The sequence below is a fragment of the Euprymna scolopes genome, chromosome 40, assembly GCF_053919585.1.
Source record: "Euprymna scolopes isolate OS-2025 chromosome 40, ASM5391958v1, whole genome shotgun sequence".
Taxonomy (NCBI): domain Eukaryota; kingdom Metazoa; phylum Mollusca; class Cephalopoda; order Sepiida; family Sepiolidae; genus Euprymna; species Euprymna scolopes.
The window spans coordinates 31,849,844-31,877,408 of NC_136521.1; the positions used below are offsets into that span (position 1 = coordinate 31,849,844).

Sequence of the window (27,565 nt, forward strand, 5' to 3'; positions counted from 1 at the left end):
CGAAAAGGGTTGATATGCCATAAAAAAAAAGACAAAACATTTGTCAGATGGACAGAGACAGTTTCTTTCTGAAAACATTGCAAAACCCTGAAAGCTCTTCCCTTTAAATCAAACTAAATAAAATGAAAATTGTCAAACCTTATATTAATTGGAAGATTACTATATATTATTTTATTTATATATTTTTTGGTAATCCTCTGAGATGAGGCTTCATAATTTGTGCATTCATTCTTTTGTGGACTGTTATCCTTATCTTCATAATTGTTTCACCACGTTTCGGCTAACTCATCCTCTGGCCTTCTAATGGATAGAGGCATTGAGTCTCTACGGTTCCAGGTGAGCATTGGCTGAAGATAGAGGTTTCAATCCTACCCAAAGCAGGCCAGAGGATTAGTTGGCCAAAACCCGGTGAGACAACTACAGAAGGCAGTAATTAATCGGGTTACAGTTATAAGACTTGGCATTCTAATTCCATTGTGGTTACCATCTGAAGAAGGCCAGAGGAATATTTGACCAAAATGTGGGAGAAACAACTATGAAGATGAGGATAAGCCACAAAAAAATCAATACACAAATAGGAAGATTATTTGTTGCTGTCTGGGCCAAATTCCACATACTTTGTTTAGAACAGTTTTCATTCGTTCCCTTATCTTACCAAACATCTGCTCTTGCGCAGTTTCATGCAGTAAATCAGTTTTCCCATTTTCTACAAGCTCAGCCCTAACTTCCTCAGTGACCACCAGAATGTAAGCACGTTTTTTTTTTTTTTTTCATCAGCTCTCACATCTGCATTCATTAGCACCAAGATTTTCCGGATTAGTATAATCCTACCTGACCTCAGAATAATGATAGTAGGTTACAGCAGCTGACATCTGACCATCTTTCTGGTTGTCAATCCAACACTAAACAGGAAATAAGCATTTTTATTTTAAAATCATAATATTTTTCAGTGTATTTAAAAAATTTTTTTTTTTTTTTTTTTTTTAATCTTGCCTTACCCTGTGTAAGTTCCATAATATATACTAGTGTTACAATCTTTCATAAGTTTTCTCTGGGTGCCACTACTTCATCACAATAAGAGGATTGATAATTTGGATTATTGGATTACTATTCTTATCTTGGTTATTTTCACAATGTTTCCAATGATGTAATCTCTGACCTGCAAATGTATCTTTTCAAACTCTGGGAATCAAAAAGAAGTTCAAACTGTTAACTTCATTTAATCCATGAAGTAGTTTGTTCTTGTTCCAGTAGTATGACAGAAATTGTAAGTAATTTTTTTATTTTAACTTTTTAAATCAAAATTTAATAGAACTAATTGTTTTTTTTTTTTTTTTTTTTTTTTTTTTTTTTAGGGAAGAGGTTAACTTTGACGTTCTTTGTGGAGGGGGGTAGCTATTAGTGTCGGGACGAGGAATTGGAATCGGAAATCATAAAAATCAGAACTTTGGGGGTATCAGTATCAAAATTGGAAAAATTTGTGCGTATTTTTCGATGCCAAAACGATTCTTTTATCTTTTTTGTTTGATTTTGTTGTTTCTATTGCTTACAGTAATAATGATTTATTGATTTTAAACTACTAGTAAAACTAAAATCTACAGATCATCTCCCACAAGTCTATTTTAACATTTGAGAAAATATATGCACATTTAACATGTGTTTTTATGGTAATTATTGGCGAAAAAAACTCTATAATTAAATGTTTTGAAATTTATAAAGAATCGGAATCTGGGAAACAATATTGGAATCGTCCCATCACTAATAGCTATGTATTTTTTTTTTTTTTTTTTTTTTTTAAAGGAAAATCTAACATTTTTAGCGGGGATTTGATGTTCTTGAATGACAAAACTATCAACAATGATGTATGAGTACATTTTTGGCAATGACACAGTTCAAGTCTGTCTGCCAAATACTAGCCAATCCATGCAGGTTGAAAAGAGAGAGGTTTCATTGCACGTTTTTATTTTTAAGGTGTGGTCTGTGTTTTTAAGTAGATATCACATGATATTTTGAGGGGCAAATAAAAATAAGATTTTGGTATAAGACAAAAATAGCTGATAACCAATGCTCTTTGATATGTGAACTTCTTAGATTTTGCTTATTGCGAAATCTGGTAATCTAATATGTAGACTTATGTGTGTGTCTATACATAGGTATTTTATAAGTAAGGCTTTTTGCAGTGTGTTAGTGATGAGGGGATGAATAAAATAAGCTGATACAATATGCATTATTTTTCTATTAGCCTAAGTAATTCGATCGTACTGAGGATTGAACCTTCAACCTCCAGAAAAGTGTACCTTTATAACTGAATTTAATCAAGTACTTTATCCACTATACCACACATCCTTGTGGACAATTCTAGTATGAATTTTAGATGTGTTAAATGTTTTTGACTCCTGATGAAGGTATGACACCAATGATTTCGACGATCGTTTTTATAACCACAAGTCATGGTGAGAAACCAATGAAAAGCTTCCAAAGTTACTATAAAAATTGTCGAATTTTGGATTCAATCAGTTTGCCGCCATCTTTGTTACTGGCAATTACACTCAGGATCGTACTACACTGCTTCGTCACCGCTATCTTTGTTCTACATAATGTCTTAACAAGAAGTCTTAAATCTATTTTAAGGCTCATTAAATCCATACTACAATTGTTTGCAAGGATCCGTGGTATAATGGATAAAGTATTTGGTAAAATTCATTTTAATTTACAATCTTCTGGAGGTTGAAAGTTCAGTCCTCAGTGTGGGCAATACTCAAAAATACAATTGCAAATTACTTGGACTTTTACTCAGTTATGGCTATTCCCATGGATTAAATAAAGGTGTTATGTAGTGGGGAGGGGGTCTATATATGACCGCGCATATACTGTATCACATAAACATACATGTGTATATATGTTACATCGTATGTATGTTTATACGTGTTTGCATTTGTGACGTATTTGCGTATATTTGTATATAATTGAATCGTGGTGTCTTGAATGTATATACATGGCACTACTAAATGTCTGTGTGTGCTTATAAATGAACCATATGTATGTATGTATGTATGTTGTACGATGTGTTTATTATATAATGGACTGTTGTCCTTGCTTAAATGTCTATTTTAGCAGCCTGTGATTCAGCAAGGTGTTGACGCATACATGTAAAGACATAACGCATAACTACATACCTGTTTCTGCTGTTAGTTACCTCTGTCTTTTGACCCCACCTAGGGGATTTATCAATGATTTTTTGGGGAGCTGAAACCTGTTGTAACGAAGATGCTTCAAGACTGACCCAAGGCGAATAATTGTTTATATATATATATATATATATATATATATATATATATATATATATTATTCACTCCCAGGTATTTTGTCACAGCAGAACTTGTAGTTTCTTTCTGTCTCTGTTCTGAGACCACTGAGTCTCCCTCTTGGGGAGACTTTCTTAACCCATCTTGTTCATTCGACGTCTCCAATCCAACTCAATAATGTTTGCGCAAAACGGAACACGTGATATGTGACACGTCACTTCCAGTCTCTGTTCATATCTTCTGGTGCGAACTTTACAGGTCGCAGTTTGACATGTCAAAATATGATGATTCAAATATCGGTTGTCCATTCATCACTAGGTATATAGATAATTATATAGACTGATAGATAGATATGTAGTGACACAGATAATTAGATAAACAGATAGATAACAGATAATTTACTGCTTCTGCCCGACTACTCTCTAACAATGGGTTTCATTACAAATTCTATGTACTGTACTTTGGGGTAATTGTGCCAAATCCTGGGGTAATTGTGCCAACTAAAAAAAAGTGTTCTTTATATTGATGGTTGTCAAAAGAGCACTTTTAGCTAGTTGGCACAATTACCACAAAGCATGGTAGATTTCAGAGTTCGACAAAAAGATGAAGTTTGATATGATACACTTGAAGATTGGAGAGTATATCGATCAAAACCTTGCGAAAATAACACTCAAGATGAGAACAGTAGTCTGAAGAATCCAAATAATATGAATAATCAATCCTCATCTAAAAAAATTCAGGAACATGAAGCATTGTTTTATTTTTTTCCAAATTAATTCTATACACGTGGTTGGGTACATTGCAGTTGTTAGACCAGAAATATTTCTTTAAAGATATTTGATTTTAATGTTAAAAGGTGCAAAATTTTGGTCTCTCATTCCTCACAAAGTGAGAAATTCGAAAACATGACTCCCTTATAAGCTTGATGGGTACTTCTGCATTACACAAACGAAGCCATTTTTTTTTTTTTGTGCATTTCACTAAACTGTCTCCAGGTGGCGCTTCTTGGTCAAAGAACGGAACCATAAATTTATTCATTTAGGGTATTTTGTAATAGATTTACAGCAATAGGGAAAACATAGAATGTTTGAATATTTTTAGAGTACTTGTAAAAACGAGGGCGTTCATTAGCTGAGATGTTACAGGAAGTCTGGATCCATTAAGAGCTGTGAGTTTCAGGGTGTGGTGAGGACAACATGGAAGGCGAATGATAACCTGTGAATAAGGCTTTATTCATCAAGAAGTACAGGTATATAGGCTGTAACAAAAGGAAAGAGTTGTTGAAAACCTGCAAAACAATGAACGATGTTAATAATGACACTGGTCAGGAAAATTGATTTAAAAAAACCCAACTTTTCTCATTTTTATCAATTTTCATTCATTAAAAGTTGTTTTGAAGAGTCAGTGTTCTTTTGTTATTGTCTTAGTAAAATATTTCAGTAAAAGTGATACAAAAATTGTGACGACTACTCGTATATTTGTGGATGGATGTTCGGAAGAAGCCGATTCAACCTGCCCAAGATGAATATCGCTGGTATACACGCTGCCTCAAAAGGCGGGTATAAACTAGTTTATATATATTGAAGTCTTGTTGTTATCAAATTTAAGTATATCTTTATTTTATTTTGATTAAATTTTTTTTTTTTTTCTTTTCAGGTAAGTGAGCCTGAATATCATTTCTTGTGCCGTTTCGGTAATGTTGGAATTTTTATTTTGTTTTATAAACTGAATGTTCATATTCGTATGCATGAGGGTAACATGAACAGAAAACAGATCCCTTGTGGGATGCGGGTGTTAGGAAATTTGTATGTTTTTAACTGTATGTATTCCTTTTCTTCCAGAGATCTATACACATGCCTCGACTCTATGAGAAATCGACTCTAAAACTTCTTGGTCTTTCTTTCTCATGAAATCTTTCTTGGAGTTTATATATTAAATCCATTGCTCTTTTTGCTTCTTGTAAAATCGGTCTTCTCTGTCATTTTGAACGCTTTCTCCGTCTCTCTAAACGCTTTCTCACACCTGACGGTATTCTCTATATCTAAAAATCTATCAGCCCATGTATGGATTACTGTTATCATATTTCTGCGTGTGAATCTCTGTCACATTTGAGGATCCTTGATAAAGTGCAGAAACGTACCTGTGATTTAATTACTCCCCTTTTCTTTTTAACTGCAACCTCTCTCTCACAGATGTAATTTTGCTAGTCTCAGTCTTTTCTATAAATACTATTATGGTATGTGCTATGTGTTCTTCAGAATTGTCATCTATTTCCTGCTTCCTTTGTTCCAGCTCTCTTGACTCTTTGGTCTAGTAGTCTCTATCAATTCGTTTTTAATACCTCATTATAATACAGCTTCTTCCAAGAAGCTTCTTTCCAAGAACTGCAATCCTGTTGAACTCTTTCCCTGCTGACTGTTTTCCTCCTATCTATCTTTTCAATAGGCATCTCCTGCCTTTGCAATAATCATCTTTCACTAGTGTGACCTGTGGAAATTCCACAGCGGCATTTTTAATAAGTAATATATTGCTGCTGGGCATTCTGTGGACGTTCGGCGTGAATGAAGACCTCACAATATTATTGTAGCCCTTTTGTTAAAACTGTAAAAGTATTTATCTAAGTAATCTGGTTAATGTAGTGTCAGAATATATCTGATTATTATGGTTTATCTCCAATATCCTTATAAAAGTCTGTAACATTTCCATTGTATGGACACTCAACACAAACAGAAACCCCATGATATTATTAAACCATCTTTAGGCAGAACAGATACTACATTTGGATCCTAGCCAGAAGACCAAGGAAGTATATTCTAGTTTCACATATGACCTAAAAGCGACATCATTTTTTTTTTTTCTTTTTAATTTAATTTTCTAAAAACTCAATTTTCACTAATTGTCTTTGAAAAATGTTCTCATTAATAAAAATTGAAATATTTCAAGTAAAACCAATGGTATCTATATAATTGTCATGTCACAGTAATTAAAATATCCAAAAATTATGAAAACCTATCGGGTTAAAAATTATTAATGAAAAGTTTTCAAAGATAATTAACGAACATTAAGTTAAACTAGCACCAGAGATTTAGTATCTAGCTGAAGCTGAAATCAATTATTAATATGGTACTTTTTTCCCCCTTTTCAACTACGAACATGGCATAATAGAAAAATTCTCACCATTATTATTCTTTCATCATTGATTCATTGATTTTCTGTCTGGTTTCGAAAACCAGTTAATGGCATTTCTGTCACAGATTCTGTTACTATGGCAACCTCTGTTCTGTTTGTACTTGATTTGCTCACCTTCAATGAGCAGGGAAAATAAACAGGTGAACTTGCAGCGAAATTGTGGCATTAATTTTCTTCATAGATGTCATTTTTGTGCTCTCTGTAACAGACGTTGTAACTTGGTCTTGTTCTTGCGCTTCATCCTTGTATCATCTATAATATAAATCTCACCTGTCTGTTTAAATGTATGTATGTTTGTATGTCTGCCTAAAACTTTTGACAGTTGACCGATTTTCACGAGATCAGTATCATATTGAAGCTCGGCCCTTCGGACAACAAATATTGAAAAATTGGCTAAAAACATTAATTCCTTCATCCTCAATTGGACACTATTCTACAGGAAGAGGTCGCTTTTTTTCGCCAATATTTTCGAAAGTCATCGCCTCTTTTTGATTGTCTAGCCTTAATTTAAACCTACGTCATTTCCAGTTTAGCGATGGGTGCAACAGCAAAGGTGTCACGTTTTTTTTTTCACATTCTTTTCCTCCTTCGCAGTAGGGGTTCGACCCTGCCTGTCTACTACCACTTTTTTGCTCAACACACCTCCAAATACCTGGGCAACGCCGGGCACCCATGTTAGTACATGCATAAAACCAAGTTGCCATCGTCATTACAAAAACACAGAATTTCACAAATTGCATTCAGACTGTTAATAAAAAATAAAAATAAAAAACCCCCAAAAAAACAAAAAAAACAGCAAATTTACAAATACATTAATCAAATTAAGCTGGCAGATCAATTTTTTTAGATTATATTTGGCATGATTTTCTCCAGTCAAGAAAGAAAGAAGTGGGAGAAGACCATTTTTTTTTTAACAAATGTCTTCTAACTTTCCTACCCTAATTATGAATCATTTTAAGTTTTAGACCAGGGGTCTCCAAAGTTTTCGAATGGGGGTGGGGTGAGGTGGGATGCATATTGCTAACTTTTTAGAGCTTTGTGGGCCAAAGATTAAAAAAAAAAATTAAAAAATAACCTAAACCTTTTTTATACAGATTTAGATTTGATTTTATTAAAACTGGTTCTCTCAAACCTCATTGTTTTAATCATTTTATGAACAAAACAGGAAACCCACCACACTATTTTCATGCATTTCCATTAAAAAAAAAAGTTTTCCTGAATATTTTTACGTTTTCAATATAGAGCTCTGCGGGCCAGATTAAGACTTTCGGGCCATAGTTTGGTGACCTGTTTTAGACTATAAAATGATTTTAGAATGGATAATATATATCGATTTATACCCTACACAGTAACAAACTTAAACACATGTATATATTTTTTATTTTGTGTACAGAAAGTTGTTAGATGAGACAAGTCATTGGTAGATTTCTTTTTTTTTTTTTTTTTTTTTTTTTTTTTTACACAGAGATCACCACTTATCAAGGCCCGGAAGCCACTCAGGGATAAGGGTTATTGCAAGTACATTACGTTAGTGAGGAGATTTGATGAAGTGTTTACTTAAGGGGGCGGTTCATTAGGAATTTGTTAACATTAGACTTGAAGACATCCAAGTTGTAGTCCGGAGGGAAGCAGGCAGACGGAACAGAGTTCCACACGTGTGCAGTTCTAAGAAAGAAGCTTTGTTCATGGAATCCGCGTTTTGATTTAGGCACAGATATAGAGTGGGGGAAATTTTTCACAGTGGATTCAGCTAGACGGGTGTTTTTCGTGAAAGATTGGCGAGGGGGGACCAGGGATTGGAGTTCAGACGATAACCTGCCATGAAAATAACGATAAAACAAGGATAGGCTTGCAACGTCTCTTCTGTGGGAGAGGGGTTGCAGGGTAGAGAAAAGGGCATCCCCCACTAAACCACGAAGTCTATTTTGTACTCTGTCAAGGCATGATAGGCTGTTTTTGGCAGCTCCTGCCCAGATATGGCAACAGTATTCCATCCTTGGCCGTACTTGGCTTTTATATAGATAGAGAATTGCATCAGTAGTGAGATATCTTCTGGAGCGGTAGAAGGATCCCACCATCTTTCCAGCGACCTTGGCAACAGACTTGATTTACGTGTTCCATTTCAGATCAGGAGTAAAGGTCAAACCCAGAAGCTTGTCAAAACACGGGGCCTCACCCAGACGAGAGCCATCCATCACAATTGATGCCAGCTGGGGATCAGAGCGTTGATGATGTAAGGATAGGAGTTTGGTTTTGGATGCATTAAAGGTAACCAGCCACATCTTCCCCCACTGAACCACACGCTCGAGATCAGAGGAGAGAGAATCCGAGAGAACTTTGTCATTTACAGCCTTTGATGTGTTGCCGTAGATGGTCGTGTCATCAGCATAGATGTCAACGAATGATTTAAGTATGTGTTTAGGGAGGTCATTGATGTAGATCAGGAAGAGAGTTGGGCCCAGGATTGACCCCTGGGGGACTCCAGCATTTATATTGCAGGCCTCCGATTTTTGACCAGCTACCACTACTCTTATGAGCCTATCGGAGAGAAATGATTTAATGATTGAGAAAACATTTCCAGTTATACCGAAGCTGGAAATCTTGTGAAGTAGACCCTTATGCCATACTTTGTCGAAGGCCTTTGATATGTCAAGAGCAATTGCCCTAGAAAGGAAGCCTTTGTCAAGAGATTCACTAATCCTGTGGGATATAACTGTCAGCACATCTGCGGTAGATCTTGCAGAGCGGAAACCATATTGTGTGTCACTAAGAAGGTTATTCCTGCTGAGGTGGTTGACTATTTCTCTATTTAATATGGATTCCAGCAACTTACTCATAACACAGAGAAGACTTATTGGTCTGTACTGAGAGGGAGATGACTTATCACCTGAATTCTTAAATACAGGGCAAACTGATGAGGTCTTCCAGAGGGTCGGAAAGCACTTCTCCTTAAGGCAGCGCTTAAATAGTTTCGTAAGTATGGGAGCAAGTTCTGGTTGAAGCTTTTTTAACACTATAATTGGGATGCCATCAGGGCCAGTTGCTCTACTGGAATCTAGGTTTTTTATTAGCTTGGCGACCTCATGCACGGATATTTGTATGTTACCTAGCTTGTTCTGTGTTATAGGAGGAAATATGGGGAGTTGATGGCCTTCGTCGCATAGGGTAGAATTAGCTGCAAAGTTCTTTGCAAATAGTTTGGCCTTGTCTGACGCTGACGAGATGACCTCTGGTCCATTGATAATGGTTGGGATAGAACGCACACTTCTGTTCAGGATCCTATTTGTTATTTGCCAAAACTGGTGGGAACCAAGCCGCTGATCAGCTACCTTGGATTTAACAGACTGGGCATATAGCTCTCTTGCATTTTTTATTACTCTTTTACATTGGTTGCTGGCAGTCCTGAAAGCAGCTTTAGTCTCAGTGCATCTATTACGTTGGTAGCTATGGAAAAAGTGATTTCTGTGCGCGATAGCAGCAGCACATTCTGGGGAGAACCATGGCTGGCTGTTAGGTTTTTGTTGGAATGGATATCTTAAACGGTCCTAATTATCGGGCTTGAAACCGACGGTACCAATGACTTGTTTCATCTAAAACTTTCTGTACACAAAATACAAAATATAAATACGCACTTATATTTCGGATTTTCCTTTTTAATTGAGCACTCTGCTGGATTTCTTTTTCCAAAAAAACTAATCATATATATATATATATATATATATATATATATATATTACTTTTTGTGTGTATGCATGCATTTTTTAAACATTTTTTGTGTGTTTGTGAATGTTTTTTACTTTTTTTCACATCAAACAAGGCGTATTGCCACTTGGATGTAAGGGGCTACTATTAGGGACCACGTTTACAGAGGCACTTTGTGGAGCGTGGAGCAACAAGATTTCTTTTCACACTTCATTTAAATTTCTGCATGTTGGTATAGTGAAGGAAGCAGGAAACGTTTCCTTAGTAGCAGATATGCAGTAGTTGAATATTTGACCAGAGGAGGCAGGGGTGGAGCGTAAAGGACTGAAAATATCTGACCAGCAAGACCACCCAAAAAGAGATCTTTTTTTTTACAATGGAGATCACCACATTATCAAGACCCGAAGGTCACGTGAGGATAAGAGTTAATTGGTGTACAGTAGTCATCAGGACACCAGTGTAATAATCTTTAATAGTGAGAATTTGGTATAATTTGATTTTTTAAGGGGACAGCTCAGCAAAAACTTGTTTACATTGGACTTGAAGACAACCACATTGCAGTCAGCTGGAAAGCAAGCCAGCAGAACAGTTCCACAGGAAAGAAGCTTCTGCTTAGTTCATGGAATCCAGATTTTGATTTAGACAGAGTGGAGGAAATTGTTGAGAATGGTTGTAGCAAGACGAATGTTTTTTGTTTTTTTTGCGAAAGTTTGACAAGGGAAGGACCATAGATTGGAGCCCAGATGAGCAGTTGCCATGAAAATAACAGAACAATGACAAAAATAAATATGTTGGTGAATGGGATCAGCTTTGTAAGATAAACAATGTCCATTGGACCAGCTGGATCTTATCTTCAATGAATGTCTCCTTGGGGCGGTTGAACAGTGATTACCATAAAGGTCAAAATCAGCAAAGGGTGAAGAGATCTCAGGACAATAGAGAGGCTGTTATAACCAACCCTCACCTCCCTCGGAAGAGGAGATTGACTTTTACCTTGACATTTTTCTATCTGAAGGAGGCTTAGAATTAATACCAACAAAAGAAAGGAGGAGGGAAACTACAGACCCCCCCCCCAAAAAAAAAAACAAAAACAAAAAGCAAAAAAAAAAAAACAATTCTTGCTAGGAATAAGAAACTTAATTTTCGAAAGTCTCTGTTCATGAAAAAAAAAATGATTTTATTGATTTTAAAATTGCATCAATTTTGATTTTCAATTTCTAAAATATTTATATGTAGCTAGTGAAGTTTACACTTCTGTCTCTAAAATGAAAATGCTTAAAATGGTTTCTGCACACATGTCTGCACACATACTCACTTGAATCATTTTTTTTTAAATTAAAAAAATTTTAAGCCAATCGGATGCATTTCTTCCTATCTATAATTTTTTCTGATCTAACCTGAAATGCATAGAAAGACAGATTTTTCTTCAATAAACAGTTGGGCCAAAATCCACAACAAAAGTAACATCTATTTTTGCTCAGACGCTAATTGTAGAAAAATTATGCATTTCAGGGTGAATCAAAAAGTTTATAAATTCAGAGAAATGCATCCGATTGGCTTGGAATGTTTTTTCAATTAAATTAAAAAAAAAAAAAAATTAATTAATGTGCAGACATATGTGTGCAGAAACCATTTTAATAATTTTCATTTTGGACACCAAAGTATAAACATTGGTAGTTGTTTAGTTTTCTCCCACTGCTGAACTTAGACACCAGGATCAGAAAGTGGGATTGAGAAGTCAGTGCCCTCGAGGAAGGGCACTCTGACCTGCAAAAAGTGCCTGGGCAGCTTCGTCGGCATTTCCTGGTGAGGGCACCTAAGGCGATTAACAATAAACTAAACCCTTCTCATAGAGAGAAGGCAAAACCTGGGCGGGTGGACCTGCTAGAACTTTACAGATCTAAACTCCCACCACATAATAAACAGAGACCGGATCATTACAGAAATTGTCTAATGTCTGTTGGTTTTATCTACATTTTTGACTCCGAGCTATAATATTAAATTATTTTTTATTTTTAACTCTCAATAAAAAGTATTAAAAAAAAAAAATAGTGTTTAAACAGTGCTAATATCGCTAAAAAAAACAGATAAAAAGTATTTAAAAAAAAATAGTGTTTAAACAGTGCTAATATCGCTAAAAAAAAAAGATAAAAAGTATTAAAAAAAGTGTTTAAACAGTGCTAATATCGCTAAAAAAAAAAGATAAAAAGTATTTTAAAAAAAATAGTGTTTAAACAGTGCTAATATCGCTAAAAAAAAAGATAAAAAGTATTAAAAAAAAATAGTGTTTAAACAGTGCTAATATCGCTAAAAAAAACATAAAAATTATTTTAAAAAAATAGTGTTTAAACAGTGCTAATATCGCTAAAAAAAAACAGATAAAAAGTATTAAAAAAAAATAGTGTTTAAACAGTGCTAATATCGCTAAAAAAAAAAACAGATAAAAAGTATGTTATTTATATTTATGATGATACCAGAACGTTATAGTCACAACATTTAACAAAAACACAAAAACCTGAAATATAACATAAAATATTGGAACTGAAGAACACGTTAGCCGCACGATCACCGATCAAACAAAAACATTTTGTCTTTTTAAACTGATTATGAGTTCTGTAAAATAATTTGTTTTACTTTTTCTACATAAAATAGTTTGTCTGAAATAAATAAAAAAGTTCCATTTTGTTGTTGTTGGTCCCTCGACAAATGAGGGATTGGACCTAGTAATTCACTCTCGTTCTTCTGTTCGTGCTTTTTTCAATAACCATGTCTTGAATTTTTAAAAAAATTTTGCACAAACATTAGTCATGGTGAAAGTAAGTCTTTGCTGGAAGGGATTTCCCAGGATAACTCTGGTTGCCCCAAAATTGTTCATCCATTTGTTCACACTTTTCTTAATAACCATGTTGTGGATTTTTAAAAAAATTTGCACAGGCATTAGTCATAGTGAAAGTAAATTTTTAATTTGTGGAGGGGGACCCCGCATTCTCTGCTTGTTTATGATGACAATAAAGTGCTGTGAATGGCTCAAACTCTGTGGTAGGCAACAACAGGCAATGTCTCGCACCTGCTCTATTCAAATACCAGCCATATAAGTGTAAGATAGTGGTACGATATCATATGTATCTAAAACATATCTTATATAGCAATCTATAAATAAATCGTGTATGAGTATATAAAACGGCAGTGTGTATATATATATATATATATATATATATATATATATATGATGGACTCTCCCGTCGATTTCGACGTATGAGGTTCGGACAACCCATATTTCTAAAACTCATTTATGCTTTTGCCTCTGATGACTTTTTAGTCCAGCAAGGGACTTGCAGACAAGGCCACAAATAGAACATGAATGTGGATTTAATGCTGCAGATATTGGTGCGGCTGGTAGTCGTTTTGCTCTTACTCTGTTTTCTTTCAGTTGCCTTAAGCTTTCAGATTGAAACCTCTGGAGACCTTCAAAACACCTTGATCTCCATCCTTTTTGGTCATTCACCTCATCTTTTCAAGACTCCTGTATGGTATGTTCACTGCAGACAAGTTACTCTTCAACTTGTCCTTGTACCTAAGCCAAGGACGTCCGACAATTCTTTTACCACCCTCAAATTGACTGTACATTGCAATTTTTGGAATTCTGTCATCGGGCATCCTCAATACATGACCAGCCCACCGCAATTGCGATTGAATAAGGAATAATTCAATGCAATATATATATATATTCCATAGTGTCTCTTTAAATGTATGCGCAATATATCGTTGATGATTGTATTGTTACACTAGCTGTATTGTCTAGTGTGTGTATATACAAACATTCATAGTGTCTGTGATGTAGTTATAAATATACGGACCATATCATATATACAAATGTGTTCATGTAAAGGTGTAATTGTTAATGGCAGTGGCAGGTGTATTTTTCTGCTGGTTACGCATTAGACATATTCTTGTAGACAAAGGGTGATATACCGTTTATCATTTCCTTCTTTTCTGGTGGTTGAAACGCTTTAAACAAAGATCTCTAAAGGAAACATTTTTTTATTTTATATAACTTTATTTCTTTAATGTTCATTATCTCAGAGTTTGCAAACGTTTCTCTTGGCTTCTACATGTTTCTATTAGAGCTTGCATAGATGAAAAAGTGGCAACTGATCGCTGAGCCAGTCCCTGGTAAACTGACTGCTTTCCCGATCTGGAAAACTTGAGATATAACAAAACCATCGCTTCTGTTTACTTATTCAAAAAGTTAATATTGTGAATGGTAAATATTATTCTAACATTATTTTGCTGAATTAAATTTCTATCTGTTATTGTTTCAAATATTTATCTTTTGACATAGTTTCTGCTCTTGAAATATAAAATATTTTAATATTGTACATTAGTTTGACTGCCGATCGATACATACAGTTTCATGAAAAAACTAGAAATCTATCCTGTAGGCCTAAAAGACTATCATACGGGGGCATAATATCTATAATATAAATCTCACTTGTCTATTTAAATGTTTGTATGTCTGCCTAAAACTTTTGACAGAGGCAACAGATTTTCACAAGATCGGTATCGTTTTGAAGCCTACGGATGACAAATATCGAAAAATTGGCTAAAAACATTAATTCCTTCACCCTCAACTGGGTACTTTTCTGCAAGGAGGGGGTCGCTTTTTTTCGCCGATATTTTCAAAATTCATTCCCTCTTTTCGATTGACTAGCCTTAATTTAAACCTTCGCCACTTCTGGTTGTATGCGATGTATGCAATGGCAAAAACGTCATGTTTTCTTGTTTTTGTTTTCATGTCCTTTTCCTCCTTCAGGGTACGGGTTTGAGCCTGCCTGCCTGCTACATTTTTTATTTCTTTGTTCAACACACACCTCCAAACACCCGGGCAACGCTGGGCACCCAGGCTAGTTATACAATAAATATCAAATCAGGCATTGTCATATTTGGTCAAGTGAATTTCAGGGTTCTTGATGTAGTGCATGTCTGTGATTTTATTTTTTTTATTTTATTTATTTTTTTTACATGGTCTCTCTCACAGAAGTGATGTTGCTAGTCTCAGTCTTTTTTTTAATAAATACTTATGTTCTTCAGAATTGCTTAATCTATTCTCTGTCTCCTTTGTTCTGTGACTCATGGTTTCAATCAATTTGTTGTTTTGATACCTCATTGTAATCCAACTTTCTATTCCTGTAGAACTACAGGCTTATAGAACTCTCTTCTTGCTGACAGTTTTTCCCCTGTCTTGATCTTTTCAAAACTAAGATCAGTAAACATTTCCTGTCTTTACGATAATCATCTTTTGTTCATGTTAACTCCTTACATCAAGGGGCTTCAGGCCTTGTCTGGAGTGATTTCCATAAAAAAATAAAGACAAAGATGTCGAAAATGCATGATGATTTAAAAAAAAAAAGAAAAAAAAAGATGATCTTGATTTATTTTATGGTTATTCAATTTTTGTTGCTGGAAGTGAAAAGCGTCAGATTTATAAGCATGTTTGGTCGGTTAAGAGGAAATATTAAACTGTGCTAAAATTTTCGGAACATTTGTTTATAACGCTATTTTTAATTTCAGATAATGAGGTTTTTAAAAAAGGTTCTAAAATTTTTAACATCAATAAGAACTGTGGATAAAAGGTGCGTGTTCAAAATCTGCGATTAATTTTACTTTTAGATTGTAGTAAGACCGAGAAGTGATTCTGACGAAGGTTAAAACGAAATGGTTCTAATTGCCTACCCTCTTTTTGTTACATTGGAATTCGCTTTGCTCCTCACTCACCAAAGCAAGGAAGTTTTCACAGAAACATAAACTAAAAATATTTTCAACCAATAAAAATCACTTCACCCCCCCCCTAAAAGTAACACATATATGCGAACATAGTAAGCCAGTACAAACTTAGAAATTCCTAAAAGAACTGGTCACCAAAATCGGGTTTCTCAAGAATTCACCAGCAAGATCTAACAGACACAAGAACGTATGTTTTTCACACATACCCTCCAGCAGGGGGGGGGGGAAGTGTCAAAGAAAAGGACTCTATGATGCACGGATTAGCCTTCATTAATTCGCGTGCATCTATATACGCATTAAAAGAACAAAGTAAACCTGCGCACGCATACACAATCTATACTCTTATAAATTTTTTTTTGTGTATTGATATTCATAGGAAAAACCTTTTTTTTTTCTATTTATTTAAAAAGAAAATACAACTTTGTTATATATGGGTTGTGGAATTGCATTCATCTGCAAAAGATCTAGCTAATTTGCATATTCTTTTAAACATTCATTTTAATTAATTCCCTATTAGTTTTTTCGGTTTTCTTATTGATTGGTCATCTTTAGTTAACTATTACGTGTAGTTATTATATTCATGCATATATTCTACATGATTTATAATTGTGTAATATTTGCGTACAAAGGTTGTAGTAAACACAAACCTCTTTCTATATATATATATTTATTTATGCGTATATATATTTGTTTAAAAAATTTTGCCTAGCAAACTCCTCTGTCAGTTTTTGGTATACAGACATGAAATTTAATACATAGGGTGTTCGAACCCATGTGAAACTTTATATTTGGATTTTAGATGGGGAAAATTGATGCAAAATTGTGAAAATTAAAAAAAAAAAAATGGACTTTGCCAGGTGAAGGTCGAACGACAGCGTTACGAATATGCATGCATAACATAATAGCTATTGGTTCATGTTTTAATTTTTTAGCCTTGCAGCAAACATGTCTTCATAGCTCAGGCATTAACATCAAAGGAAAAAGTAAATCATAAGCTAAACGTTTTGGTTTCGATTCTCGGTGGTGACACAAGTTATTTTTCTTTATTTTTAAACTTTTTAAATCATAACTATTTATTGAGTCCAATATAAAAGGCAAAATGTGTGTGACCATTTCGTGTATATCTCGCAAAGGCTTCTTTCGCATAGGCTCCCGGGGTCGTTACGATCGTTTACAACTGTTTATATAGTCCCTAGATAATAATGTCTACGATTTGGGAACGCAGGTCGCCTCTCCATTTATTTACGTCAACTTTTATGAGATTCGTGCTCTTTCTCTCTGTCGCCTGTTTGTCCAGCTTTTTAGTATAAATAAAGTGAAACTAAATTCAAATCCTTCATTCTCGGCATCGCGCCAGGAAACATCCAGAAGTAATCAGCTTTGATCAATGTGGGGACAAAGTCCTCTTATATCAGACAATTGCTAATCAATCTGGACAATGGGGAGCTGGTTTCCCCCTCCCCAACATCTGTTGGGGAAAAAACCAGTCGAAGTTGGGTAAACAAACCCAAGTTAACTGCATCAATTCTATTTGACCTCAATAATTAGGTCAAATAGAAGCAGCAGAGTTAATTTTTATTGCTGCCACCTGTCAATAGTTACATAAATAAATTCAAACATGTTCCTGTTGTATGTCGCAGTGGCCCAGTGGTTAACGTTGCACATTTTTTTTTTCACACTTTAATTTCCAACTTTGCCTCAAGGGTTCGGGTTCGGGTTCGATCCTCATACTCACCTACCAAAACTTTTTTTTTTATTTAACCCCCACCCACCCCCGGAGTTTTGATTTACCCAAAACCACACATACCTCAAAACACCCGGGCATCGCCAGGTACCCCCCCCCGCTAGTCTATAAATATAAAAGCGAAAATGTGTGTATGTATGTGTGTTTGTATGTCTCGCAAAAACTTTCGACACGGGTCACGGATTTTTGGCAGATCGGTATCATTTTAAAGTTCCAACCTTCGCCCAACAAATATCGAAAAATTGGCCAAAAACGTTAATTTCTTCACCCTTAAATCAGCAGTTTTCTACAGGGGGGGGGGTCAGCAAAAACCGTCCTCTCATGACTAGTTCGGTTCTACGCATGCGCAAATGACGTCATAACCTGATTTAGTTTAAAGATTTAAAAAAACAACCTAATTTCGTGGACGTCGTCTTAGCTCAGTTGCTTAGAGCACGGCCTCATTATCTAAGGGTTTTGGGTTCGAATCGTGGAGTGAGATGTATATTTTTTTTTTCCCCGATTTTTTAAAATTTTAATATTGAAGCAGGGTTATTTAAGCCATTTTTCACATGTTTTTTTTTTGGGGGGGGCGGTATTTTTCACGTTCGTTTTTCTGTTTTTTTTTTTGTTTTTTTTTTTTTACTTCGCTTATTCTTAGGTTTTCATTAACAAACCCCCACCCCACCTCACCCCACCTCTGGCCGACCACAACAACCCAAAAACACCCGGGCAACGCCAGGTACCCCATGGGGTTATTTAAGCCATTTTTCACATGTTTTTTTTTTTTTTTTATTTTTCAGATTTTTTAAAGAAGTTTTAACGTTCGTTTTTCTGTTTTCTTTTTCTCATTTTTACATTTAACATCGTTCGTTTGCCTCATGTTAGTTATTTTTTATTTTTATTTTTTTTAAATATTTACTTCGCTTATTATGTTTTGATTAACACCCCGCCCGAGCACACACACCTCAAAACATCTGGGCAACGCCGGGTATACCCCCCCCTAGTCTGTATATATAAAAGGCAAAATGTGTGTTAGTCTGTGTGCATTTTTTGTGTATGTCCAGCAAAGGCTTTTGGGGGGAGACTCGGGGGGGGGGTAACAGTTTCTTAGAACTTTTTATATGTTCCCTAGATTATAATATCTCTGATTTATGAAAAGACGTTGTGTGTATCTTTTATTTGGGCGACTGTTACATGCTATTTTCACGTGTTTCGAAACTGAAAGTGAAGTTGTGTTCTTGGTCTTTTGTGCTGAGACGTCCAGAAAACAATCAGTTTTGATGAATGCGGGTTAAAAAAAAAACATATCAGACATTTGCTATTCATTTGGACTCGCCCCTTTCTCCTATGTTAATCTTACATTAAATTGATACGCTTTTCACTTCCTGTCCCATTGTGGCCGAGCGGTAAGGGGTCAGTCTTTTTCCCCTTTTCCACCTTTGCGTCAAGGATTTGGGTTCGAGCTTACCTCCCCACCAAAAACCCCATCATATCAGACATTTGCTATTCATTTGGACACTCCCCTTTTTATGAGGAGCTGTTTTTTCCCAACATCTTGGGGAAATAGTTAAGTTTCTCCTATGGCGTGGTTTGACCTCATTAAATTTACGCACCTGTCACTTGACTTTTTAATCGTTCAATTGTAACGCTTTTCACTTCCTGTCCCATTGTGGCTGAGCGGTAAGGGGTCAGTCTTTTTCTCCTTTTCCACCTTTGCGTCAAGGATTTGGGTTCGAGCTTACCTCCCCACCAAAACTTTTTTTTTCTTTTACACTGACAAACACGCGGGCAACGCCAGGAACCCATGCTAGTATAATAATAATAAATACGAAATCTGCATGAATCAAAATATCATATTAAGCATATTTTACGACCGGGCAATGCCGGGAGGCCTACTAGTTACTTATATTCACACTTGACCTTTTGGCCAAGATCAAAGTGTAGTATCTATTCTTCAGATGCTGCACTTCCATTTCTTGTTCTCTTTCGGTGGAGGAGCAGTATGACTTGTGGCGACTAACATTCGCTTTAGTTTCTTTATCAAACACGTTTTTTTTTTCTTTTTTACATAGGCATCACCACATTATCAAGGCCAAGAGGCCACTCAAGGATAAGGGTTAAGGGTTGTTTTAGATCACAATTACTACCTCGTGACCCTTTTATTCTTTGGATGTTTCATTTTCATCTATGTCTATATATATATATATATATATATATATATATATATATATATATATATCTTTCATTTTCTTTCTTTGCTATAACATAACTTTTATATTCACAATTTCTATTAAACATTAGTGTGATTCTTAGCCATACTTAAAGACTCTATCGTCGTCCAAAATGGCTTCTTCAAAGGCAAGTGAGTGCGCCACCAGATCAACCATTTAACTGTAATGTGTGGATGCGGATACAAAAACTTTGCGTTAAAAGATGACTTTGTGGCTGCTTTCGAATCTCCTGACCGACAGGAATTGTTATCCTACACTGATGATTTCGTAAGAATAAAACACTAGTGTCTGTAGGCATAAATGAATAATTAATTATTTAATTGTAATCATCAAGAGACTTTAAGAATATTTAAGGATGGGTACTATCTGCGGAATTATAACTAAGGTAACCAACTAACCTCTATGTAATGTTCACAACTTCCGCTCATGTGAACACTCTAGATTGTCATTGTATTTACCTGAATTTGGCGTTTAATAGTTCTTAATTCTCTTCATTTCCGTGACAATTTTTGGTGGCCGAGGTATTGATGCCTCTGTTCAGTCTCAAAAGACAAAGGATACTACCCCCTTCAGGAGTAGCTGTGCATGTGACTGTGAGGCAAGGGTTGCGCAAGCTCTAACCACACCTCTCCTGAATCGGCACTGTTTGAGTCCAGTGGCAAGAAGAAATTAGGACGACCGGAAACAATGCTGGGATAAGCAGAGAATACATACATCTGGCCCTGAGATAGAAGCTCAACAAATGAAATAAAAGGTGGCTTCATGACTGGGTTCGAATCTCATGACCAGCAGGAATTGTTATCCTACACAGATGATTGCGTAAGCATGAAACACTAGTGTCTGTAGATATAAATAATTATTATTTCCATATATATATATATATATATATATAGAGAGAGAGAGAAAAAGCTGAAGCCTGTTCTTGGAATCCTAACAATTTCTATTCAAAACATAAGAGATATTGTATTGAACGAACGTAGCAGAATTTTCCAATACAAACATGGACTTTCCCCTTCCTCTGCAATATTGGAAAGTGGATTGACTATTCTTGTTAAAAGCCAGAAACATGTTCACTGTTCGATGTGGCCAAACTGTTTTAATGGGTTTTTCTTGTTTACCTGAAGTGAGTCTATGGCATTATGTTGAAGAAAGGGAAGAATGGGAAAACCGATAATTGAGACCTGATTGCAGCTGGAGATTAATTATATAGAAAGTGGAATCAATCAGCGTTTGAATCACTGATTAGAAATATATATATATATATATATATATATATATATATATATCTTCTCCTATAATATAAATCTCACCTTCTGTTTAAATGTATGTATGTTTGTATGCCTGCCTAAAACTTTCGACAGAGGCGACGGATTTTCACAAGATTAATATCATTTTGGATGACAAATATCGAAAAATTAGCCAAAAACATTAATTCCTTCACCCTCAGATGGGCAGTTTTATATAGGTAGGGGTCGTTTTTTTTTTTCCGATATTTTCGAAAATCATCCTCTCTTACTTACACCTGTCAGAGCCTCGGCATATCCTAATTAAGAAACACCTCTCCAAAAATAAAGTCATTTTCCATTGCAAACATTGGAGAAAACTTAAATATACCAATTTCTTCGCCCCAACAGATATTCCTCCTCTATCTTCTCATTTATCTTAATATCTTATTTATATATTATTTTTATTGGAATCCTTTGAGATGAGTAATTTGTATAGTTTTATTTATGTTTTTGCGGACTGTTATCCTCATCTTTATAGTTGTTTCACCACGTTTCGGCCAACTCATCTTCTGGCCTTCTGCGGTAAAACAACAATTATAAGGTTAACAGTCCGCAAAAAATAATAAATAAATGCACTATTTATATATTTATTTCATTTTTTATTAATGTTATTATTTAATTATTTTTTCTTTTCTAATAATGTGTATATTTGCGTGTGTACATGTGATAAAATCTTATTTATTATATAGTTCATATAAATTCTTATAGTTATCAAATACCTAAGCAAAATGAGGCCCAATATTTAGACTTTTGAATGATTACCTTAAAATATGTTTTAGATATAATATCAATAATAAATTGGCAGATTAGGGTTATTGAATACTGTGATTTAATGTTAGTCTTGTTTCAGAATTCTTTGAATTAAGCATATGCATACATGTGTGTGTAAATTATGATAATATAGTTGTAGTTCCACTAGATGTTATATATGTTAGAACGTTTGTGTTTGATCATTGAACACTGTAGTATAATTAGATAGTAAATGTTTCGAATACTAAAATCTAAATTTCCTTGAATGTTATCACAATTTTTTTTTTTTCATTAATTCTCTTTATTTCTATACCTGATTAATATAGTTGTGGACTTAATGTGGACTCCATTTTTCAGTCAGTGGAGTTTTTTCAATATAAATTTAATCAATCCAGCTTTTTATTCCAATAATCGATGTCTGGATATTCGCATTTAAATAAACTTCATTTTCGATTGATTATGAATTTGACTATAATTTTGATTGGTCCTACTTTTCTTTGGATTTTTTTTTGTGATACCAGATTCTCTACGCTTTTCATGGTGTTCCTTCAGAGAGATATTACATTTTTTTTTTTTCTTATTCTCCAATTTTTATTTCTGTATACATATCCACTCTGACAAGAAAAAAACTTTCTCCGCTCTGGAAACTTTTCTGTCGATCCTTCTATTTGGGTATTTTTATGAAAATTTTACTCTCAACTCGCATTAACTTTTTGAATTTTTAAACAATTAGCATTTTTTTTCTCTCTGGAACTCCAAGGATTTTACTTGGACTTTTATAAAATTTTAAACATTTTAAGTACTTTGGTATGGATTTCTTAAAGTTTTGATTTTCCCTTTTTTAATTTTTTTTTTTTTTAAAAATCTTTTCTTTACTTATTATTAGGGCTATGATAAGAGAATATGCCTCATCTGCCATACTCTTTAAACCTCTCACCTATTGACTACCACTTTTTCAAGCATCTCGGCATCTTTGTGTGAAAAATGCTTCAAAAACCTAAGATCCATACAAAATTTCAACCAGACCAGTCCAGTAGTTTCTGAAAAAATATGGAACCGGCAAAGAGGAATATATTATAAGTTAAACAATTTTATATAATAATAATAATAATAATAATAAAGATAATTTCTGTTTCAAAAAGTACTTTTAATGATTTGATTAAGTGTGTGTCACTTCTCCTATAGCTTGTTTCACTCATGAACACCTGACATTAGCATATCCTCTACCCTCGGGCCAATGTCAGGTTTATCTGACTATATAATAGCATTAAATTTGTAATCTACCCCCCCCCCCCAACCTCCATCCATAATAACCCTATTTTTAGCCTCGAACAAACAACAAACTGAATACACTCTTTTATTCATAGAAATCAGATAATTTTTTCTAGTTATGGAAGGCCGTAATAGCTTGCACATTTCTCCAACTCTTTTAAACACTAACCCAGTCTAATATGAAACCAACCGTGACAATAACATATAGTTATATTTCCAATATCATTCCCTCAACCTTTTACACTTGAATTAACCAAATGAAATATAATCATAGGTATCAAGCCTAGTCTAAGAATATAAACAATCATCTATTATAAATGTGTTTGTGTATTTTTTGTATGTTTGGCAAAGGCTTTTTTCGGGGGTCGGGGGTCACTCATTCTTATAACTTTTTATATATCATAGATTATAATATCTTTGATTTACGAAAGGAAGTCGTGCATATCTTTTATTTGAGTGACTTTTACATGCTATTTTCGTGCTATGTTTTGATCTCCGTATGTTTGTTTGGCTTTTCAGTATAAAAGCAAAACTAAAAAAATCTACAGCGAAATGTGTTCTCGGCCTTTTGCGCCGGTACAGTCAGAAGCAATGAGCTTTGATCAATGCAGGGAAAACCCGTCATATCAGACAATTGCTAACTCCCCTTTTTTTTATAGGGAACTGGTTTGCCTAAACATCTTGGGGAAACAAACAAATATACAAAAACTGGCTTGCAGCCAAAGTTAAGTGCCGGATTTAATTCCCCTATGGTGTGATGTTCGACCTCATTAAATTTACGCACCTGTGTGAACTCATTCACTTAACTTTTTAATCGTTTAATTTCAACCATTCTCACTTCTGCTACCCCGTAGCATTACGGTAAGTTATCAGGCTATCAATTTCTTTTTTGCCTTCGCCTCAAGGCTTCGGGTTCGAGCCGGCCAAAATTTTTTTTTTCCTCTACACACACCGACAAACACCCGGGCAACTCCGGGCATGCACGCTAATCTATTATATAAAGGGCAATTGTCTGTGTGTATGTATATTTATATGTCTAGTTAAAAATCAAAATAGCGTGGTAACAAGTACATAACCACCTTTTTTAAAATAATTTATCCCAAAATGTTGATTTGAATGTACAGTGGATATTCAAGAAAATTTGGTTTTTGTTTATTAAAAAAAATTGGCAGCGAATGTTTGTCTATTGTAAGCAGAACATTTTTTTTTTATATAAGACAAGCTGATATTTATGAAAAGCGTAAATTGGTGTAAGTACAGATATTTGTTGTATCCAGAAAATTTATAAAATCATGTTCTATCAACATATGTTATAAAAAGAAACGGACCCCCTCCATCACCCCCAAAATAATGTAATAGTTTTTTAAAAACAATAACAAAATGTCGATTTGCTGTGGCTCATAATGTTTAACTTGAAAACAAACACCAAACAAAAAAACAAAGAAGAAAAAATGTAATATTTTTCATGAGAAGAAATTAGTATGGCCAATTTAGTGTTTCCTTAATGTAAATAACGGAAATTCATGGGAAAACTCTTAGGTATAAATGAATAAAGAAAGAAGACAGTTTCGTTATCCTCATCATTTACAGTTGTTTTTCGTGACGTTTCGGCCCACTATTCAAACAAATATACAAACAAGCTGCAGCGATATGAGAGTAGATGAATGTATTCAAAAGGAAAGAAGAATGCGAATCAAGTAAACTGCTAAGCAAATGTGCTAACAAACACCGCGTCACAGAGGGCAACTGATAAACGAATAGTAAGCGAGTAATGACGGAAGTGAGTGAAAGAAGCAGTTTCACGTAGCTGTGTATACGTTTAGTGTCATGAAATGGATGAATAAATAGCATATTTAATGGTTTAATATAACATCAGAAAAGACCAGAAATGCAAAGTTAATGTAGCTAATAAAAAAAAAATCTAGAGAAAAAGGTTTTAAAAGAAAAAAATGGATATGTAATCAAATGGCAGCATGTTTATAAGTGTCAAACCGTTCATTTAATGGTGGAAGATGTGAATATCAGAATATGAGAATGTCTTCAGAGCAGCCAATCAGCTGTCCCAGATTTTGGATAGGGAGAAATTATTATCTGTAAATAGGAATATGTAGAGGTTATATCTGTATGTATTGAATAGCCAGTTAAGAGCGGATAAAACCCAGCAAAGTAGGAATATGTAGAAATGGTGCTGGTGTCCAGTAGGAGACGTGGGAGTACAGAATAGTTAGAAAGAAAAATAGAAACTACTTTCTCTAAATATGGTGAGATTGTGATCGTGTTGCTCCTTGGAAGAAACATACTTTTATTATAACGCCTAGATGTGTATATAATGTGGTTATAAAGTTACATAAGATAGTGGGTATTAGTGTAGACTTAATAAATTTGTATGTGGCATCTGTTGTTGCAAACCTATGGTATTTTGGTCTGGAGGGGAATTTCTGCAATCAAATTAGTATATGTAGGATTATATTGGGCCCAATATATAGTAATGATTTAAAAAATAAAAAATGACACGTGCGTCACTATTGAGAATCGGAACCAGAACATTTTATCTTACGATTTACTTTTTCCTTTGACGTTTAATGCCGGAGTTATGAAGACACGTTTATTTCAAAGCTAAAAATTTAAAAATGGACCAATAGCTGTTACGTCACGCATGTATATTTGTAATGCCTCGTTTACCATTCACTTGACAAATTCAATTTTTTTAAATTTTCACACTTTTGCGCCGATTTTCCGCCAGTTAAAACCCAAATATAAAGTTTCGCATTGGTTTGAATACCCTATATATGAAGTTTCATGTCTGTAGATCAAAAACTCTAGGAGGACTTCGGTAGGCAAAATTTTCTAAACAAATATATATGCAGAAAGAGTTTTTTCTTAAATATTACGCAATGTAGAATATCTGCATGAATATAATTACACGTAATAGTTAACTAAAAATGATCAAAACCGAAAAAACTAATAGGGAATTAATTAAAATGAATGTTTAAAAGAATATGCAAATTAACTAGATCTTTTGCTAGTGAATGCAATTCCACGACCCTAATATAACAAAGTCGTATTTTGTTTTTAATAAATAGAAAAAAGTTTTTTTTAATAGGAATATCTGTAGACACAAAAAAAATCATAGGAGTGAGATATATATGTATATGGTTACACTATGTTGCCCTGGGACAATAAAAAGAAACAAAATGGAAGATGTTAAAACGTGTGTGTAATATCTTTATATTATAACTTTTCCCTCTCTCTATCTTTCTCTCTTTCCTCTTCACTATTTTTCCACATCTCTCTCTCCCTCAACCTTCTTTCCCTTCTGTTCAACTCATTCTTCCCTATGGCATATATATAAATGTAAGTCATTCACTTCTCTTTTACATGGAAAATGATTGAAAAATCGACTTCGCCACCCACTTGACAAACCTGGCCCAGTTGACCCCCAAAGAATTTTTTTTCTTCTAAATTTTAGATATTATTCATACAGGACCAGGAATATACTAACATTTTTTTTTCCATCTTTAGCTGGACACACACACACACACACAATTACCCTTTATATATAAGATTAGTTACCTGTATCCCGGTGTTGCCCAGAAAAGTAGATTAACCCCCCCAAAAATATATACAAATTTATCATCACACCATGTATGGAGTATTTTTGTTATATTTAGTAATTTAGGCTAGCGAATCTCTGTACCATTTGGTGGTTTTTAATAAGGTGCAGAAATGTATCTGTAATCTGATTAGCCTCACCCTTTCTTCTCTGATAGATGTGATGTTGCTAGTCTCAGTCTTTTCTATAAATACTATTATGGCATGTGTTCTTCAGAATTGTCTGATCTGGTCTCTGCTTCCTTTGTTCCGGCTCATTTTACTCATTGGTCTAGTGGTCTCCATCAATTTGTTTTGATACTTTATTGTAATACAGCTTTTCATTCCAGCAGCTTCTTTCCAATAATTGTAAGGTTGTGGAACGTTCCTCTTGCTGACTGTTTTCCTCCTACCTATAACATCGATCTTTTCAAAACTAAGATCACTAGGCATTTCCTGTCTTTGTGAGAATCAACTTTTGTTCTTGCTAGCTCCTTACATCAAGTGGCTTCACACCTTGTCTGGAACGATTTAAAAATTTTTTTTTTTTTAATTCATGCTCAACCTTGAAAGTAGATCACCAGAAATGCAGTTTTTTTTTTTTTTGTCGATGTTAGATATTATTAACAGTAGTTTCACAAATACCATGATTAAGAAGTTAAAAAAAAAAAGCAAATAGTTTTTGTTTTCAGAAATCGTAATGGAAAAAATAAGCAGTCGAAAGTTTCG

The 27,565-nt window shown here is 34.4% G+C and overlaps 1 protein-coding gene across 1 annotated transcript in view; it reads left to right on the forward strand.

Moving 5' to 3' along the window:
• The window catches only part of LOC145265650 (pleckstrin homology domain-containing family F member 2-like), a 219,959-nt gene that overhangs the window by 32,256 nt on the left and 160,138 nt on the right, over positions 1 to 27,565 (forward strand). Inside the window, exon 3 of the mRNA XM_080121717.1 lies at positions 4,962 to 4,998. Within this exon, the coding sequence (XP_079977843.1) occupies positions 4,962 to 4,998 (37 nt within the window). The remainder of the gene's footprint in view (positions 1 to 4,961; positions 4,999 to 27,565) is intronic.